The sequence below is a fragment of the Lissotriton vulgaris genome, chromosome 7, assembly GCF_964263255.1.
Source record: "Lissotriton vulgaris chromosome 7, aLisVul1.2, whole genome shotgun sequence".
Classification (NCBI taxonomy): domain Eukaryota; kingdom Metazoa; phylum Chordata; class Amphibia; order Caudata; family Salamandridae; genus Lissotriton; species Lissotriton vulgaris.
In genome coordinates, this window is record NC_141695.1 from 1,169,407,136 (window position 1) to 1,169,427,513 (window position 20,378).

The following is a 20,378-nucleotide window of genomic DNA, read 5'->3' on the forward strand; positions in this document are numbered from 1 at the left end:
TCAGGTGCACGCTGGTGTCTAGTTAGAATTCCGAACCGAAGCACACATCGCTGGTCCGCCTGACATAAAAAGCAACCTATATGCTTCTGATCTAAAAACAAGGCATGTCAAATAAAAAGGTGATTATAAACTGCAAGCACATGAAACTATTATTGCATGTCACCACCACATAGTGAACCATTACCAACTGGAAGGCTGCATTTTAAAATAATGAAAACAAGCAGGTCTAAGTTTAGTCATCTTTTTTTATTTACCTCCAACTGGAAAAAAATCAGAAAATATAGTTTTTGAAAATACCTTTGTATGCGGCATACATAAATCCTAATGTATCTGTCGATAAGGAGGACATATTTCACCTGGATGTCATTGACACCTAGTGCTTTACTCTCGTTGTCTGAGAGCTATCCATGTAAAATTAATGTATATTGCTTTTTATCAAGGTATGTGAATAAAGTATCCTAGGCCGTCTACTAGATAAGTGAACAATTAACCTGACCCAGTGGTGAAAGGAACAATCAAAAATAAAATTATAAAAAAAAACATGTTTTTAATTAGCATAGTAAAAATCATATAGAAACTGAAGAAAAGTCAGACTATATGATAAGGATGGACAAAATTATTCATAATGTATAAATTTGGATATCTGCTACCTGTCCTTTTCTTGTAAATATATTTCCAGATTATCGTCTGTGACTCCAGAGGAAGGCGTTTTCTGCCGAAACGCGCGTCGTTTTTGTTTTCCAGCACTTTAGGCATTAATCATAATTTAGAATGTATTTTTAATTGACCTATGTATAATTCATATGTAATGTATTTATTTTTATAACATTTGTAGATGTCTGTATATGCTTTATGACTTTTGTCCATCCTTATCATATAGTCCGACTTTTGTTCAGTTTCTATATGATTTTTACTATGCTAATTAAAAACATGTTTTTTTATATAATTTTATTTTTGATTGTTCCTTTCACCACTGGGTCAGGATAATTGTTCACTTATCTAGTAGACGGCCTAGGATACTTTACTCACATACCTTGCTACCCTGCCCTAGGAGTCTGTACTTTACTACTACCCAGGGGGTCCTTGTTTTTCTCACCTATTGCTTTTTATCACCCATTCGTTCAGAGCTCTCACATCCCTTAACCGATTGAGCGTCCTCCTAATCTCCTGACAGGTCAGTTGGCCTCAGTCTAACGTCTTTAACATTTTGATCACGCTGCTAGTTACCTGAGGTCGGTCGAAGTGACAAGTTTCTTATTCATTCTCTGGGGTGACCTCCGCAAGACCGCGACAACCAGTCACTGTGCCTATATTCGTTATCCCTCCTGAGTGTTATAAATACGAAAAATTGGCTGCCAATTTTTTAATGTAGTAAGGTCAACCAATACCCGCGCCTCTAGTGGTAGAGGCTTGCTATACAAATGACGACAAACCCAGTAGGTGAGTGGTACAGTCCAACTCCTTTCAAGTAGATCCACGGGCAGCCGCCAGAAGGTAACAATTCACTATCACTTCGAGTTTGTTCAAGATTTCATACACGAGAATCTAAACTAGTGAGCCTCCCAATTCCTTCATCTGACAGTCTACTAACCTGCATGCCGGAAGTCTGCATTGAAATCCACAAATGTACATCGTCTGCAATGGTCTCTAACATTTGCTCTGTTTTCTTCCCACAGATCTCTCTTCTGCGAAGAGGAAGTTTGCAGATTCTTTAAATGATTTCAAATTCCGGTGCATTGGAGATGCAGAAACGGATGATGAAATTTGCATAGGTAAGAAGTTGACCAGATTCCAATAATATGAATGTTTGAGGAGAAAAGTGGAAAGGGCAACACTGTAAATTGTAGAAGAGAAAAAAAATCCCATCTTCATGAGCCTGTATCAAAATACCTTGTTCAGAAGCAAGACACCTGTAGAAGCTGCGCTATGCATCCACTGAACATAGTCACTGAGTCCAATCAGAAGCTCTAAATGATGTGACCATCTAAAAGTAATATTGTTCCTACATCACGCATTATGTCAGGTGTAACTTTAAAATAAACCTGTATTATTTTATCTTTCCCTCTCCCACAGCCTGTTTATATCTTTTTTCACTCTGAACCAGTCACTCGGGTAAATGCCTTGGCTTCATAACCTTATCTAGAAGTTGAAAAAAGTGCATGGCAGTGGCTGACTAATACCATTTATTACCCCTCGAGGCGCCAAATCTATTTTGGTGCCGCTGCCAATGATGCCCCAAAAAGGCCCCTATTACATCTGCATGCCTGCCCCTTCTTGCACTTTCTGACTGAGATTCCTTGTCCATGTTGCTTGCCTGACCTGTGACCGTTGCTTTCCCTTGCCTGTCCCATTGTCTGCCCTCCCAGTTACTCCCTTTGCAGCTCTCCCACTCTCTCTTCCAGCCCTATATCCTGTAACAATTTATTTCTCCTCTCTTGGACTCTTGACTATGATGATTCAAGCCGTGACTATTCTCTGCCCCTACTCGGAAGCCTGCAGCACCTCCGCTGCACAGTGAATTTACAATACCATGAAACATAATATAACTGATGTTTAAAAAATAAACGTATTGACCAGTGGTATCTGTGTGGCCATGAGGGATCATACTAAAAGAAGACTCCATGTCCTGCTTTTAGGTAATGCAGTAATTTGTGATCAATCTTGTTCCATTCCTTCTGTGTGCAAGGCTGGTGAATATGGGATACCCTTTTAGAGATGATTAAAGTGACCTAATGGAATGGGGACGTGTTTGAAGGTGGGGGAGGGTGAAACGATTGGGAGACTGAAGTAGGAACAAATTGCAATCCTGACTACCCATTACAAAAAACACTGATAAAAAGAGTCCCGTACCCTTCCGCGAAGCAAGAAATAACTACAAGCTGAATATAAAAAGAAAAAAGGAAATTCCTATAATCCCAAATGCAAATCTTATATGATCTATCCAAGTCCAAACACTACAGCAAAATATGGGATTTTATTAATAAATTAGATCACTGTTGTAGTACGATATCAGAAAATAAAATGGAGTCAGTGATGAGGCTTGGGAGCTTCATATAATACAATTATACCTAGATGAGAATCAAGGAGTCCCTGCCCAGAGTATTACACAAGACCAAACCTTTTATCATAAGGGAGGGTTCATTAACATCCGCAGGTCAAGATTTGTCTTAGATCATGAAGCACCACTTGATCTTCCCTGCTTTAACGGCATACCTAGTACAGTACTAAAGGCTAACCTGAACTTTTGATTAATGATGGAGGATAGATTCTCTGTCCATTATTTAAAAAGGGCAGTCCTGGGGCTCCAACCTGCTACCGCCTTATCACGCTATTAGATGTAGACGGGCAGGAGGCGCAAGCAAGAATTCTTTTAAAAGAACTATAAGAATGGATGGGGAAAGTCCAATGATCCCTTTACCAGTCTAGCCTAATGAGTGGATCTGGCACTGTAGACAATATAGTGACCATGTGATAAGAAGTGCTTCTCCTCTTTTTGCCTGTTTCGTAGTCTGTTCAGCTACTGTCGATAAGATTGATAGACCTATCCTATGGAAAAAAACTGCAGACATGGGACATATCGACTGCTCTATTACAGTCTTTAATTTCGATTTATTCGGATACATGGGTGGAGGAAATGGGGTTTCAAAGAACATAACCACTAATAGAGGTTTAAAACAGGGGTGCCGTTAGGCCACGGTTTTTAATCTTTACACAGCTGATATTGGTAAGATATTGGGTACAGCAGATTATTTCCTCAACCATCGCGTCTAATTTATGCAATGCACTGACTATATTGTACTGTTGGATCAAACTTATATTGGCCTTCAAAGACCACTTGACAAGTTTTATGTATTTAACCAGGAGAACAAGTTGACCCTTAACTAATCTAAGGTAATGGTTTTGGAAAATACTCTAACAAAGCTTTAAACAAATAGCTTGCTGGCCCTCAACTTTGAGCTATTCTGCCCGTACTACTACCTTGGCGTTTGGTTAACTGAGAAATGGTCACCTTACCTTCATCTAGCAAACTTACGGAGCAGAGGGGCTAATCTCACTTACACATTATGTAGACTTCAAGCCAAACTTCACAGTCCATCAGCTGCTCTAATTTTTATGGTAACCGAGTAAAACTCTGGTCACCAACGGTACCCAGATAGCCTCCACTCTCGACCAGATCCAATGCAAAGCATAAAGGAAATAATTTCAGCTGCCAAGCTGATCTTTAGGGCTAACCTGCGCCTAGATCTAGGTCTACTAAATCCAGATCTTGCCTGTAAAGTAGAGTTACTAAAATATTATCTCCAGCTCATAACAGGGCAGATTGAAGTCCATATTTAACTTATTTTTGGATGGGCAAAGACATTGTATCCCCTACTCAAATTATCTGAAGGAAGCAACCTGATCTCTAGAGCTTGAACGTATATGGGATGAGAAACCAACAAGACTGATGCTCAAGACCGTATTGAAAACCAATTATTGCTAAAAAGTTGAGCACATGACACCGTGGAGTTTGCCTAGAAAACTTTTCCATTATTAATTTTGCAATCTTATAACGCACTAAACGGACAATACTACTTGTATGTAAATATTCATAACTTAGTTCGGCAGAAAAATGTTCGAATGAGATTCATGCTGTTTCCAGTAAAAGAGTACAGAGCATCGTGAACTTAAGAATTCTATCTTTCTTTATTAGACAGCCTGTACTCTTAAAAGTGTGTCATTTATCCCTCTCTGTTGTCAGTCAGTAGTGAATGAAAACTTTTCATAAAACAGATCAGGTTATCAAACAACCTAACCACCTGCAAGCTAGCAGCAAAGCATTATTTGAATACAAAGAATACAAAGGATTTAACTAAACTCTGTCGATACACAACATTTCTACAAAATGTTTTTAAAGATCTCTTGGACTCCACTTCATGTTAGTCTATTTATTTTTTTTTTTTTTGCTTTTCACTTTCAGGTGAATTTTTAGATATTGTCAAGTATTTATATGAATCTGTGAATTTTACAGTCTGTATGTTTAATGGTTTTAACTAATCACAATAAAGACGTTACCCCAGGACAATATCAGAAATAACATTTTATTTCCCCAAAAAGTTAACCGAGCCTATTTAAAGCATAAAATACCAGATCGATCTAAGAAGCTTGTGGTCTTTTGGCCATGAAGGTTTTGCTCGGTCTCAAAATATACAGGTAGAGTCCGTGATATTACCAAAATCAAAGGGGTGGCAGATGTGACAAATGTGACAAATTAGTGACAAACACAGAAATCAGAAAGAGTAAAAAAGTATCTAAGACTTCCAAAACTTAAAATACTGGAAAACCGTTGTTGGTGCGATGCATGGACACGTGGGGGACTAGTTTGTTTAAATGCACCATATCACATTTTACCAGTATTTGAAGAATTCGATGAGTACCTATGAACGTAGTGGGAGGCATGATAATAAAACACATTTTGCACAGTGTAGATCCACATTAGTCACACTGAGAGAAAACATAAACTAATAGATATAGCAAAGCTAGAATCCGATATTAAAAAAAAAATCTCCTATAGGCCACGAAAAAAGTGATTAAATCTATCTCAAAGAGTGTGCGAAATGGGTTGAGATGAATAATATGATAACTACTACAGGATTTTCACTATTTAGTTGGATGACATTTTTCAAGTCGAAAGACTATCCTAAAACAAGAACACTGTCTCCACAGACTCCTCGAACATAGAATGAGATAGAAAAAGAAACAAAGAACCATCGACACCACCCCCCCCCCCCTTTCTTTTAAAAGATGTCTCTCCGTTTCGTATTGACAACAAAGTCATTCTGCTGTGCAGCATGGCTTAAAGTAATTTTAAAAGTCACTGACTCAGGCAGTCCTTTAAAAAAAAAAAAAAAAGTGTTATTGCTTCTTCGAGACGACACAGATTGGGTCTGTGAGTGGCAACACAGAAGCAAGGAGAGGGACAGACTAGGATACGGGTGTAGAAGGAATAAAAGTAAAAGCGATGTGACGCTGGTGTCCTTTGCTGACGTCGTCATGGGGCTTATTATTTTTATTGCTTCTCCAAGCCAACACAGAGGGAAGGAGTTGGCACAGATAGTCGAAGGCGAGGAGGCAGGTGGGGAAGCACATAGACATACCATGGGTGGTCATCTGCTTGCCCCCAGGCACTCCAGACTGACAGTAGAGGGTCGGCAGGTGTGAGGTACTGTGGTCGGAATATGGAGGGGGAGAATTACATGAGGAGGAGACAGCTGGTAAACTTGCACTCTTCTAAAGTTTTTCAACAAAAACAAAGTAGCACCTTAAGTGCACTGGGGAAGGACACAAGTAATGTGTCCATATCCAGATGAGGGACAACCGCACAAAGCGGAAGGAAGCCTACAGAAGCTAACCAATAAGAAGAAAGCAAATAAGTGACAATGGTAAGCAGTGGGTGACCTCTAAGCCCTCTGTAGGGTAACAGGTGGTCTTTCAAGAGGCAGCACATGAAAACTAAAAGACACCACTGGAAACAGCGATCCAGGTACTGTAAAAGAAAATGCAAACACAGTAATTTGTCAGAGATACGACTTATTCACAGGGGACTCCCTCCAGAAAACTTTACCCATGCTTTCCATGCTGTGGACCGAAGTGCAGAAAACAAGTATGCCATTAATTTGTAAACTCCTGCAGGACAAGTGACCAGAATGAACCCGAGAGGGTAAGGCACAGATCTAAATTGGTGCTGCTTGTCCTCTGCCTTGCCTTTCGGGGTCCGATTTGGATCACTTCTACTGGCCGATGATACTCTGTGACTAGACTTACATCCTGACCACCACCCACGGCCTTTTTGACTCCCCAGGCTGTCTTCAACCTCTCCTTCAAAACAGTTCTTGTTACCCCTCAAAAGGACGATGGACATGGCCAAACTGTCTTCTAAGATGGCGTATGCTGTCTACCTACTAATGATTTCCTTTGGTTTTTCTTTGCTCGCCATAAGTTGGCAGGGTATGCTCAGACGTGAGTCCCTTGCTCACTTTGCCACTGGATTCAAGCAAGCCAGGCTGAAGACGGCCAAAATGCCAGACACCGGTCCTCTGTAGCTTGTTTCCGGTCCAGGGAAGGCTTGGCTTGGCAGTTCGGGCTGGACTGTTCCCATGAGGCACAGGGTCAGACTGATTTGCATATAGCCATGTCTGAACTGGGGTGGCAGAGTGGGCTAAAGAACGGTGATGGATTAAACCCAGATCAGTTGACTGGGGGTGAGTGCTTGTATTGTCAACGCTCCGTCCATCATTTCCTTTGGTTTTTCTCTACCTACTAATGATGTAATAGTTGAGTCTGTCCTTGCAGTTGGTTTGCCCCTCCCTGTGATCCATAATTCAATAAGCTGCTCTCAATCCTGATTGTTCCCCCCTCCCTGGCTGTTCTAATCCTCATAAGTCATTGTGTCTCCTGCTGCAGAATTCTGTACCATTCCACGTTTTTCTCTTGCCTACTATAGACTTTTGCCCGTTCCTCCTTCTACAAATTTCTGGCCCTGGTCTGTACCGCCATGGACTGCCTATTTACACCTTCTGACTGATGCCAAACAAACCATATTATTGTATTTGTTTCATGTGATTAGATCCCCCACCCTATCTGCTCTCCTGCTTCTTTGCTTTTCCACCCCACCCCGTCCCAATATTTAGGCCTAGGTATATGTCGCTTCCATTAGTCTATGTTATTCCTGACCCCCTCTTAGCACACTGCACTGCTGTCAACTTAATCCTTGTTAAAGTAATTTAATGTGTTTGTTTAGATAATTACGTAGCAAACTTTTCTCAGCTCTCTCCCTCGATTTGTATTCTACTGTTGTGGCTCTACACCCCACCACTCTTCTCCAGGTGTTCTACACCCTCCACCCGAACTTTCTCCCCATTTCCCCCCCCCCCCATCCTTCTATCCTCCTTTTCACTCACTTTAAGATACAATCATGTCCCCCCCCCCTTATCTTCACCACACCCCTCCGGACCCTGCCCTCACCCGTCACGCCCCAATTCATGTAACATCTTATACCCCTCAAACCTTTCCAAAAATGCAAAACCTTTTTTTCATAAACCACTGATTTGTTACCCTGAAACTCTAATCGCGGGCACCTACCTCAGTCTCTCCCCTCCCATCAAATCAATCTTAATCTTCTTTTCCAAACACCCCTCCAAATGGAAAAACATCTTCCTTCATCTGTGGAAATGTACCCCTTTCTTTAGGGGTACACTGGTGCAGGGTCACCCTTGTGTCCACGGTTTCAAAAACCAAAAGTTTATTAATCACTCCTGAATGGGACCACATCCACACAGCACTCAAGTGCTGGAGGAGGTAGTACATTGAAGTCACAGAAAACAGGCCTTATATAATTCTTTTTCTGCACTGGTAAGCATGTGGATACAAATTGAAGGTTCAGGCCTACACGGGAAAAGTTACTCACAAACGGGCAGATGGGAGATCACTTCGTCAGCATAGTGGTTGGGGCAACAGAACTGTTTACAACAGCGCAAAATAGTTGTCAGTTACATCTTTAATCAGGTGCATTTTAGCAGCTACAAGTCTTTGCTCAGTACATACATTGCTTTGGCCCAGTACAGAAGGAGTTAACTAAAGCTGATGACTAAAGCAGAATAAAAGGGCAAGCAACAGTGAAGGCAGAAGAATTACGTAGCTAACAAAATGGATGCCACAACCAAAATGGCTTCAGCTTATGCTAAAAAAATATTACACGTTGTCCACACATCATCTTACAATCTCCAAATCCGGTAACATTCCTTATGGCTTCAAACTACCACCCCATCCCCAGCCTTCCTTGGGGAAATCTGCATCTTCATATTCAAATCAGGCAATATCATCCAAGCATATGAATACCACCTAAACCTAGCTTTAGGACACCCCTGCGCCGCACGGCCACCAGCTGCTGCGTGTGCCCCCCGCCTGCCTCGCTGTCCCTGCCTGCCGCCGACTGACCACGCCCCCTGCCGCCGAGCGGCGTGGTCTCATGAGGTCGGGGCATCTGCTACTGTTAATGTGATCGCTGATTGTGTTTCCTTTTCAGGCTTGTGTGCCCCGTGATTCTCCTGCTGTGTGCCCCATTGTTTTACTGTTGTACTGTTTTTGCTCCTGTACTCTCGCCCCTCTGCTGCCCCGGTAACCTCCCGCCCCGCTCCCCGCCTCAGTTGCTTTGCCACGCCCCCTTTTCTTTCTGTGCCCTCCCCGCTCCCGCCTCCCAGCTGCTCCTCCCTCCCTCGCACTTGGCCATAAATGGCGACCGTGCGATGCAGGTGAGTGTGACCTAGCTTTAGGACACCCCCGCGCCGCACGGCCACCAGCTGCTGCGTGTGCCCCCCGCCTGCCTCGCTGTCCCTGCCTGCCGCCGGCTGACCACGCCCCCTGCCTCCGAGCGGCGTGGTCTCCTGCAGTCGGTGCATCTGCTACTGTTAATGTGATCGCTGATTGTGTTTCCTTTTCAGGCTTGTGCGCCCCGTGATTCTCCTGCTACGTGCCCCATTGTTTTACTGTTGTACTGTTTTTGCTCCTGTACTCTCGCCCCTCTGCTGCCCCGGTAACCTCCCGCCCTGCTCCCCGCCTCAGTTGCTTTGCCACGCCCCCTTTTCTTTCTGTGCCTTCCCCGCTCCCGCCTCCCAGCTGCTCCTCCCTCCCTCGCACTTGGCCATAAATGGCGACCGTGCGATGCAGGTGAGTGTGACCTAGCTTTAGGACACCCCCGCGCCGCACGGCCACCAGCTGCTGCGTGTGCCCCCCGCCTGCCTCGCTGTCCCTGCCTGCCGCCGGCTGACCACGCCCCCTGCCTCCGAGCGGCGTGGTCTCCTGCAGTCGGTGCATCTGCTACTGTTAATGTGATCGCTGATTGTGTTTCCTTTTCAGGCTTGTGCGCCCCGTGATTCTCCTGCTACGTGCCCCATTGTTTTACTGTTGTACTGTTTTTGCTCCTGTACTCTCGCCCCTCTGCTGGCCCGGTAACCTCCCGCCCCGCTCCCCGCCTCCGTTGCTTTGCCACGCCCCCTCTTCTTTCTGTGCCCTCCCCGCTCCCGCCTCCCAGCTGCTCCTCCCTCCCTCGCACTTGGCCATAAATGGCGACCGTGCGAACGCGCAGCGGTCACGCGCAGCCGGAGAGCCGATTGTGCACAGATTGTGCGCCGAAGGCGCGCCAAAGGTAAGCCCGTCAGCGCCCGTCCGCGCCTGGACCGCGCCCAGTGCCAGAACCCCTGGCCCTCGCAGACCCCAGCCCACCCGCCGGACGTACGACGCCGCCAGCCTCAACGCACTCAACCCCGGCCGACTCCCGGAATGCTACCAAGCCACCCCGAGACGCACCCACGGACCCTTCAGCTGCCGCTCCTGCAAGTTCACCTGCATCCGGACCTGCACTACACCCGCACCCGCCAAGACCAAGACGAGCAACAGCAGCCACCTGAAATGCATCCTGCTCAACACCCGCTCCGTCCACAGACACGCCGTCGAGCTCTGGAACCTGCTCAACACCACTTCACCAGACGTCGCCTTCCTCACGGAAACCTGGATGAACGCCTCCTCAGCGCCCGACATCGCCATCGCCATCCCAGACGGCTACAAGATCATCCGAAGGGACCGCATCAACCAGACCGGAGGAGGCATCGCCATCATCCACAGGAACACCATCCGCATCACGACCAACACCGACGACACCCTGACAACCGCCGAACACCTTCACTTCCAGGTTCACATCAACCCCAAGACCACCCTCAGAGGCACCCTCATCTACAGACCCCCGGGACAACGCACACAATTCAGCGAAGACATCGCCGACTTCAGCCCGCACGCTCTCCTCTCCGCTGACTACATTCTCCTCGGGGACCTCAACTTCCACCTGGAGAACAACGACCGCAACACCACCACCCTGCTGGACAACCTCGCTAACCTCGGACTCAAGCAGCTGGTGACCACCCCCACCCACTACGCCGGACAAACACTCGACCCCGTCTTCTCATCCAGCAAGGACATCGCCTTCAGCCACGCCACCGGACTCCACTGGACGGACCACAGCTGCGTCCACTTCAGCTTCAGAAGGACCACGACCCACCACCACCAACAGGTTGCACGCAGAAGCTGGAACAAGATCACAGCCGACCAGCTAGCGACTTCCCTGAGCAAGAACCCACCGCCAGCGCAACGAACCCCAGCCAAGCGGCCACCAACCTCACGAAGTGGATCAGCGACTGCGCTGACTACCTCGCCCCCCTGAGGACCCCGCCTAGCAGACCCGGCAGCAAGAAAGCCCCATGGTTCACCGAAGAACTCAAGAGCTCCAAGAAGAACTGCCGAGCCCTCGAGAGAACCTGGCGCAGAGACCCAAAACCGGACAACATGACGGCCCTCAAGCTCGCCACCCGAAAACACCACCAACTCATCCACGCAACCAAGAAAACTGCATTCAAGGAACGACTGGACAACAACGCACACAACAGCAAGGAACTCTTCAACATCGTTTAAGAGCTCTCCAACCCCAACGCCGGAAACGACATCACCCCTTCGCAAGACCTCTGCAACTCCCTCGCCTCCTACTTCCACAACAAGATCGTGGACATACACAACAGCTTCAGCACGCAACCGACGCACGCCCCGACCGAACCAGCGCCCCCCACCACCACCCTCCGCGCCTGGACCCAGATCAGCACCGAAGACACCGTCCGCACAATGAACTCCATCCACTCCGGATCTCCGACCGACCCATGCCCTCACCACGTCTTCAACAAAGCCGATGCTGTCATCGTACCCTACCTGCGGGACATCATCAACACCTCCTTCGACACCGCTACCTTCCCGGAGAGCTGGAAGCACGCCGAACTCAGCGCTCTACTAAAGAAGCCATCAGCCGACCCCACCGACCTCAAGAACTACGGCCCCATCTCACTGCTCCCGTTCCCTGCAAAAGTCATCGAGAAGACCGTCAACAAGCAGCTGGCCGCCTTCCTCGAGACGAACAGATCCCTAGACCTCTCGCAGTCTGGCTTCCGGGCCAACCACAGCACCGAGACCGCCCTGATCGCAGCCACCGATGACATCGGAGCCCTGCTTGACAACGGAGAAACAGCAGCCCTCATCCTCCTAGACCTCTTCGCGGCCTTCGACACGGTCTGCCACCGCACACTAGTGCAGCGACTCCGCAACGTCGGAATCCAGGAGAAGGCACTGGAGCTAGGCTTCATCCTGGACTCCTCCCTCTCCATGACCAGGCAAGTCAACGCCGTCTCCTCGTCGTGCTTAAACATCCTGCGCATGCTACGCAAGATCTTCCGGTGGATCCCCACCGAGACCAGGAAGACGGTCACCCAGGCCCTCGTCACCAGCCGTCTGGACTACGGCAACTCCCTCTACGCAGGAACCACCGCCAAACTCCAGAAGAGACTTCAGCGGATCCAGAACGCCTCAGCACGACTCATCCTGGACATCCCCCGTCGCAACCACATCTCCGAACACCTGAGACCTGCACTGGCTCCCGGTCAACAAGAGAATCACCTTCCGCCTCCTCACCCACGCTCACAAAGCCCTACACAACCAAGGACCAGGATACCTCAACAGCCGCCTCAACTTCTACGCTCCCAAACGCCAGCTTCGATCGACCGCCCACGCCCTCGCCGCCGTCCCCCGAATCCGAAGAGCCACCACAGGGGGTCGGTCCTTCTCCTACCTCGCCGCCAAGACATGGAACTCCCTCCCGACCCACCTCCGCCTGACCCAGGACCACCTCGCCTTCAGGAAGCAGCTCAAGACCTGGCTGTTTGAGCAGTAGCAGACACACCCCCCCCCCCCCCCCCCCCCCCCCCCAGCGCCTTGAGACCCTCTGGGTGAGTAGTGCGCGATATAAATGCTTTGATTGATTAAAGCTCTTCGAAAACTATTTCAGCACCTTGTCCTACCTACTCTCCCTAGTAGTCCTAAACCCTCCCCCAACTAAACGACCTGACAATTCTAAGATTTCTACCACCCCTCTGAATCAGTCCCGTCCTCCCTTTTATGTCTCCCCTGCTCATTCCATCCGCTTATCCTTGCGCCATACAAAGACAAACCTCTGCCAACCCCTGGGCCCAATGCTATCCCCCCCTACTGCTGTGCCTCCACAAATTGACTCTCCCTCTCTTCCCCCGTCTGTCAGTCTTAATCTTCCCCTCTCACAATTGCTCCCCCCCCCCCCCATCAACCCGTATTGGCCTATCCTACCTTCCCACTCGCCCAACTACTTCCCCATTCCACCCCGGCTGTCTACACCTGACCCTCCTCTCCCCATGATTTACCTCCACCTATTAGCCAGAACCCTCCCCTCTCCCCCTTTCAAACCTCTCCTGTCACCTGCCTGCCAAACTCCCCCTTACGACAAATGCTAATTCTAATGTTTCCGCCCCATCTTTTCCAACTGAGTTCCCCCTCAATTCTTTAACCCAGTCTTTAACCAACATCGAACTCAACCCTGACGTCCGAACTCACCCAACTGAGACCTGATTTCAATTCACTCAACTCAGTCTCGTTCCCGAACCGTACAGACCCCCTTGTCTTTGCTCTCTTCACATCCCCCCGGCATAACAAATGGAGAACCACACCTGTATATAACCGAGCTCATTGGCCCCTCTGCGCAATAAGCAATCTATCCTCTACTGACCTCAGCGACCTTTGCCACTTCTACCTTCCCCTTCCAATGAGTTCTGACCGTCCCCCCCCTCTCACACTAAGATCCCAGTGATTATAGGAACGAACAGAATCCCTCCTGCACCCATCTCACCTCGACCTACAGCCCAATTTACCACCATTCTACCTTGCAATCCTATCAATGATAACAATAAAACCCTCTCTTGCATGCTCGTCAACTGCCATTTGGCTGTCCGTCATGCGACAGAAATATTGGAAACCATCCTCAGTGAAGAAATTGACATTGTCGCCTTCCTCACGGAAACCTGGCTCAATGACCACTCAACTGCTTTTCTTGACCTCCTCATCCCCCCGCTCCCCCTTGCCCCCCCCCCCCCCCCCCCCCCCCCCGGCTTTTCTATCCTTAGGAAAGATCGACCCATCAGAATAGGAGGTAGTCTATCCATCATCTATAAAAACGAACTGCAACTCTCCCTACTAAAAAACTCTGACTACTTAAGTGTAGTAATTTCATATCCAGAAAGATGATATTAAGTTGTTTATTCTGAATGAGTAGATATCCTCAGCGCAGCCGTCCAGCTCTCAGCGCTGCCAAACAGTAATGACTCCACATGGAACAGAGCACTCTAGATTCTGTCTGGACATTCCGGTTCACATGCTAGTCAATATGAAATGCAGATATATAATTATTTAATTTAATTTAACTCTACATTTCTCCCCCCTTATGAAACATTAAAAATTGTACAATAAAAATACTTTGCAGTATATAACATAAGGAATCTTATGGTAAAACAATGACCTATAACTATAGTTACACTCTTACATTAGGTACTTTACAAACATTTCCCACACTCCACACAGTCCCATTTTCCAACACCACCACATTGCGTTTTACTTCAACTACCTTTAAGGGAACATAAAATGTACTATCCCCTTTAATGACCACACCACCTTTTTTAGTAACAACCCAATCTCCAACCACAATACTTGACATTTTCACTTCTTTTCTTATATTCTAATAATCTTCAGCAAGTCTTTGTTTCTCTGTGACACTCGTTTTAACAGCATGGTGGTCTACCCATAAACGATCTTTGACAACCAACCGGGCTTGTCCTTCCTACCTGGTTCTCTATCCTTAAGAGATACAAAGGAAGAAATACCAGTAACAGCATGAGGGGTAGTTCTATGTGCCCAAACCAACTTCTTTAACTCCTCCCACCAAACTAAATCATTCGCTAATGACAATTGAATATTGTCCATTATTAGACGATTAATCCTCTCTACCGTTCCATTGGCTTGTGGTCTATATAAAGCCACTCTTTCATGAGCAACTTTCCATTTTTCCATGAACTTTCATTTCTCTTGATACAAATTGTACCCCATTATCTGATACATTGGTTTTTGGTACACCTTCTTCCATGAAAACCTCCTCTAAAAATCCCACCACAGTCTCAGTATTGATTACATTTGTTGTCTTGTACACAAACCATTTCGTGTGATAGTCAGCGAGCACAAAAATAATTCAATTCATGAACATTAATTGGGGAAGGCTTGATACTGTTACAAGTAGCTATATAAGCTGTATACTTCACAGGGGCATGCTGAATGCAGCAACAGCGAATGAGAAACATGGCTCCTATAATTACTATTCTCCTTATTAATTACCAGCCCCAAGCAGAAACAATACCTCGTCACCGTTTCGACCAAGTCCATGCTTCTTTTTCCTGGTGTATTTCTGCAGCTATTTGGTGAATCTTTTGTGTGGCTCAATTAACGTTGAGGGCGTTTTATGTATTTGACAGTGTGAATCCTTAAGAGAGGACAAGGTGAAGTGATAATGTTCAGATGCGGTAGGAGTAGGGGGCACTAGGCTATGAACAGGATAATGTTTTAAGCCTCAAAAATAGACCCCAAAATCACAATACTAACAATAGAAAATATACAAATATCCCTATTTTTCTCTTACTAATCCAAAACGGTCCGCTTTTAACAGGGGCATTCGGGGCAAGTACTTTTATTCCTCCTAATCTGTCAAAAAACACCTTCCCAAAGGGCCTTAATGGCAGATCGATAACTCTACTAATTTCAAAACACGAAAACCTGTTGCACACCAGTTTAAGAAAGTACAGAAATTGATGTCTCAATGGACATATAAAAGTTCCAGTTTCCACATTTGAAAAAAAGAGGACGAAGGGTAACACGGCTCCTCTTTTATTGCTATGGATGGCCAGCCGGCACGTGTTTCGTCGCAAAGCAATTACGATACTTTGGCGACTCCTCAGGGCTGTAGTTGAAGGATGCTGAACCACAGGTCGCTTAGCCGGTGATAATTCCGACCCGGCCCGAGACCAGGTTAAATGGTTTCAAATCGACGTAGAGTGTTGTCCAGTACCAGTATATGTTCAATGCGATTTGAAAACTTAGAATTAGGATATTTGGTGCTCAGAGTCGACTTCTGTGACAGAATGGCTTGAAATGGATAATCATCCACTAGTTCAATTACGGAAAGTGTGGAGGCTCATCAGCGAGATCCCCGATTCGTGGGGAAAAGCCAGCAGGACGGGTGCTCCTGCAGAGTTGATCCGGGTTAATTCTAAGTTTTCAAATCGCATTGAACATATAATGGTACTGGACAACACTCTACGTCGATTTGAAACCATTTAACCTGGTCTCGAGCGGGGCCGGGTCGGAATTATCACCGGCTAAGCGACCTGTGGTTCAGCACCCTTCAACTACAGCCCTGAGGAGTCGCCAAAGTATTGTAATTGCTTTGCGACGAAACACGTGTCGGCTGGCCATCCATAGCAATAAAAGAGGAGCCGTGTTACCCTTCGTCCTCTTTTTTTTCTTCAAATGTGGAAACCGGAACTTTTATATGTCCATTGAGACATCAATTTCTGTACTTTCTTAAACTGGTGTGCAACAGGTTTTCGTGTTTTGTGTACGGTGTGTGTCCCGGCACACACTCTTTGAGGGGTTTAGGGCGTTTTGTCCCCTCACCTGCATGCACCCATTCCGAACACCATTATTTGTACTAACGTTAGCAGGGCGCCCAGTATTTACCTCACTCTAAAAAAAAACCTGGACTCAATTAACTCTACTAATTTCAACCTAATCTATATACAAATACACATTTCAGAAGAACACCGAACACTATTCCCTAAACAGATCTTTTATATTCAACCTGTGTGTTTCATAACCTTCATTCCTCTTACTGTAGTATTTGTTGTTTGATTGCCAAGGTAACAAAGAATAGCGTAACGATCAGCCAGAAACCGAACAATGTAATCTCAGGTCTCCCAAAATTCCCTCACTACACTATCAGAGAGCATTAGGTCCCCAGTATCTTTTGCTTCAAAGCCTCACTGATGAGCTCATGGACGGTCTGGACGTTGACTGTCTTGACCACCGGCATGGAATTGCTACCTCTCCAGAGATAGTTTCTTCAATCAAAGTCTATAGTTCTTTTTGGCCCTTGGCCGCATCTTGTATCAGGGCTGAACAATGTCGGGATGTTCAAACAGAATCTGTTCATCTGGGTCAGGCATGATGGCAGCAAGTTATTGTTCCAATGACACCACTAAACCATGTTTCAGAAGATCTCCATCTCCAAAAGGCACTTGCTGAGAGATCTGATCATATTCAATATCAGGTATTCCTCTTGTGATCTGCCGATCATATGGCAAAGGGAGTGGCACTTGCTTTCTGCACATCACTCGCATGGATCCAGTGTCTGTGCCCTGTGCACTTAACAGCAGTCTGGGTGGTGAAGAGAACTTGCACTGGCCTCTGAAACTGTCGGGTCTGGACCTTTAAGACTCAGAGAGAGACTGGACTTCAACTGTGAATGGATCAAATGCAAATCTTTAGTCAACACAGTAATAAACAAGAATGGTAAATTCAATGTCAGACTGTCCTTCATCCTGGTACACCCTATGCATTTACTGGCGTCCCCATAACCATCTCAACTGGTTGCAAGACCTTCAAAGGGCAGATCTGGGGGTGTAAAATATCCTGTTGAAACGGGGTACCTTTTCCTGTGCTATAAGTATGGCACATTATGCACCTCTTGACATAGAACTCTGCCACCCTGGGAATCAGAATATTGAACCATACATGATCTGACATGGCTAGTATTCCTTTAGCACTAATGTAGGCTGAACTGTGGGCCATGGTAACAATAGCATGCACATAATAATTTGGAAGCATTCATCTTTGCCTTCCTGACAGACCTATTCAACATCCTGTTGCGTCCTGACACCCATATCTTTTACACTTTTCCTTCTCTTCCTCTGTGGTTTTTCCTGTACTTCCCTTATACAATCTAGAGTCTGAATTAACATGCACACTTCTGGTGTCCATCTAACCGTCCTTACAATATACATTAAACTATACTCTAAATAGGCTGATCGTTTAGCTGTTTCATTGGCAAAAGTATTTCCCTGTATTACCTCATCTTATAATTTTCTTGTGGACAAAACATTTAACAATAGCAACTCTTTTTGGTAACATCAAGGTATCCAGTATCTTTACTATTAATTACCCCTGCTCTATCTTATCACCATGCAAAGTCAAAAAGCACCATTTTGTTTTTAGTCGTTTTAATGAGTGGGCAACTCCAAAGGCATATACATATATTGATATTTACAGTCAAATATTTACTTAATTTACAGGCTCTAGTCAAAGCGGTCAGTTCCACGGATTGCTCTGACATTTGTTGTATTTTACATAACTCAACCACAGATTTCAAGGGAGTAACTGTATAGGGCGCTGTACTAGAGCCATCAGGTAGTTTGTAACGTGCAAATAAACAAAAGGAGGGAGGTAGAGTAACGAAGTAGGATTCCTACTCCACAGGCTTAATTACATAAACAAAAGGAATCCTACTGACAGTGTTAGGAAAGCGTTTCTCACAATGGTGTGGGAGTACTTAGTGGTTTTTTAAATACCGCTCACACACCAAAAGGCCCCTTGGTGTCATGCTTCATCATAGGGGTCTTCGCACCCCTCTAGCAGGATGCGGCGTGCTACAACCTACGACTACGCGGGAGCACTTGTAGTAATGACTGTGTGGTGTATGTGATGCAAGTGATAGGGATATTTTATGTAAGTGGTGGGATTTAGTGAAGGATTAAAAAGATACCTGGCTCGTGGGTTTTATGGAAAAAATGTTATTCACAACCCCGGGCTGGTACTACTAAAAGAAGTGAAGTGCGAGGTTAGACCTGTCGTGTTAATGGACAGTACCTCGTGTGCGCGTCGACATGTTTCGGAGCTTGTGCTCCTTCAGGACGGGGGCACAACTACCCCACCATGCGTAATTATTCTGGCGATTTCTTGAGATGTTTCGGTCTCTATTACACACCCGGGTCCCGCACGCTGCCTATCGTCTGTATCTTTGGAAAAAAGCTTTTTTCCAAAGATGCAGACAATAGCGCCAGAATAATTACGCATAAGAACAAGGCGTCTCCCTAATCCACCCGACCCAAGGACCAGCATATCTCATTACTAGGTTGCAGAATAAAGAGGAGTATCGATATGGAGGATCTCGCGCTCTAGTGCCGTGGAGAAGATTTTCAACCACGCAACAACTGCCCCTTATAACTAGGGGATCAATATCTTCCCAATTTTAATTTGACAACGTCTGAACAAGGGCCACCAGATAGCGAGACACAACAGGACCATCAGACCTAATTGACAAAGATGCGACTATGCTAAAACTGAAAGCAAAAACTGAAATAAACCCTAAGTTCTATAAATTGAAAATGCAATAAGGATTTCTCTGTATGAGGCAACCATCCAGTGCCAAAATAGGAGAGACACATATGTTTAAGTCTTGAAAAAGATGGCATATTACTGAAAGAGTCCATCGAAACGCGTCGACGCCCACTATTGCACAACCGAACAATCTAACTCACCCTAGGAACAACAAAATAAGACGAGTCTGGGATTGAGTCTAAATGAGGGTTCTGATGTGCATATCTGTATGACAAATCGTTGATGTCTTTGTTTGTCTCTCTCCCCCCCTTTCTTTTGAATCGCATAACCTGATTTAATTTAGGTGACTTTTTGTATTTTGTTTGACTATAGTATGAGTTTGTTGGTGTCTATATGAATTGTGAATGAGTTTTTCTTAATTGAAGAATCTTTTTATGAAATAAGAATGTTTTTTAATATGTTTTAAAGGTCTGTTTTAATAAAATCTCTACATTTTCTACATAAAATTGTTCTTGTTTATGCTTCTGCTTAATTGAGCTTTTTGTCCAAGACCAGTATTTGGGCGTATTTTCTCAGTAACTCAACCAAGGGAAACTGCCTAACTTCACTGTTTACAAGTACCCTATTCCCCTGGTTTTTTAAGGGGTCTCTCTCAATTCTTCCACATTACTACAAGTGCTCCCGCGTAGTCGTAGGTTGTAGCACACCGCATCCTTCTAGAGGGGTGCGAAGACCCCTATGATGAAGCATGACACCAAGCGGCCTTTTGGTGTGTGAGGGGTATTTTAAAAAACACCAAGTGCTCCCACACCATTGTGGGAAATGCTTTCCTAACACTGTCAGTAGGATTCCTTTTGTTTATGTAGTTTGTAACGTGCACCATCCACAGACAGTTCCCCTGGTGGGTCAGATATAGGGGTTTCTGTCTGGTCTACCCGTCCCTTAGTTTCCTTCTCAGTAATAAATATGCAATCATGCTTCTCATCTTGGTGGGACTCAGAAAGGGGCAG

At 45.8% G+C, this 20,378-nt stretch overlaps 1 protein-coding gene across 6 annotated transcripts in view; it reads left to right on the forward strand.

Annotated features, from left to right (window-relative positions):
- ARHGAP26 (Rho GTPase activating protein 26) overlaps positions 1-20,378 on the forward strand; it is a 2,045,367-nt gene that overhangs the window by 373,694 nt on the left and 1,651,295 nt on the right. For all 6 annotated transcript variants that reach the window (XM_086931644.1, XM_086931645.1, XM_086931643.1 and 3 more), the window contains exon 2: positions 1,677-1,772. In XM_086931644.1, the coding sequence (XP_086787770.1) occupies positions 1,677-1,772 (96 nt within the window). The remainder of the gene's footprint in view (positions 1-1,676; positions 1,773-20,378) is intronic.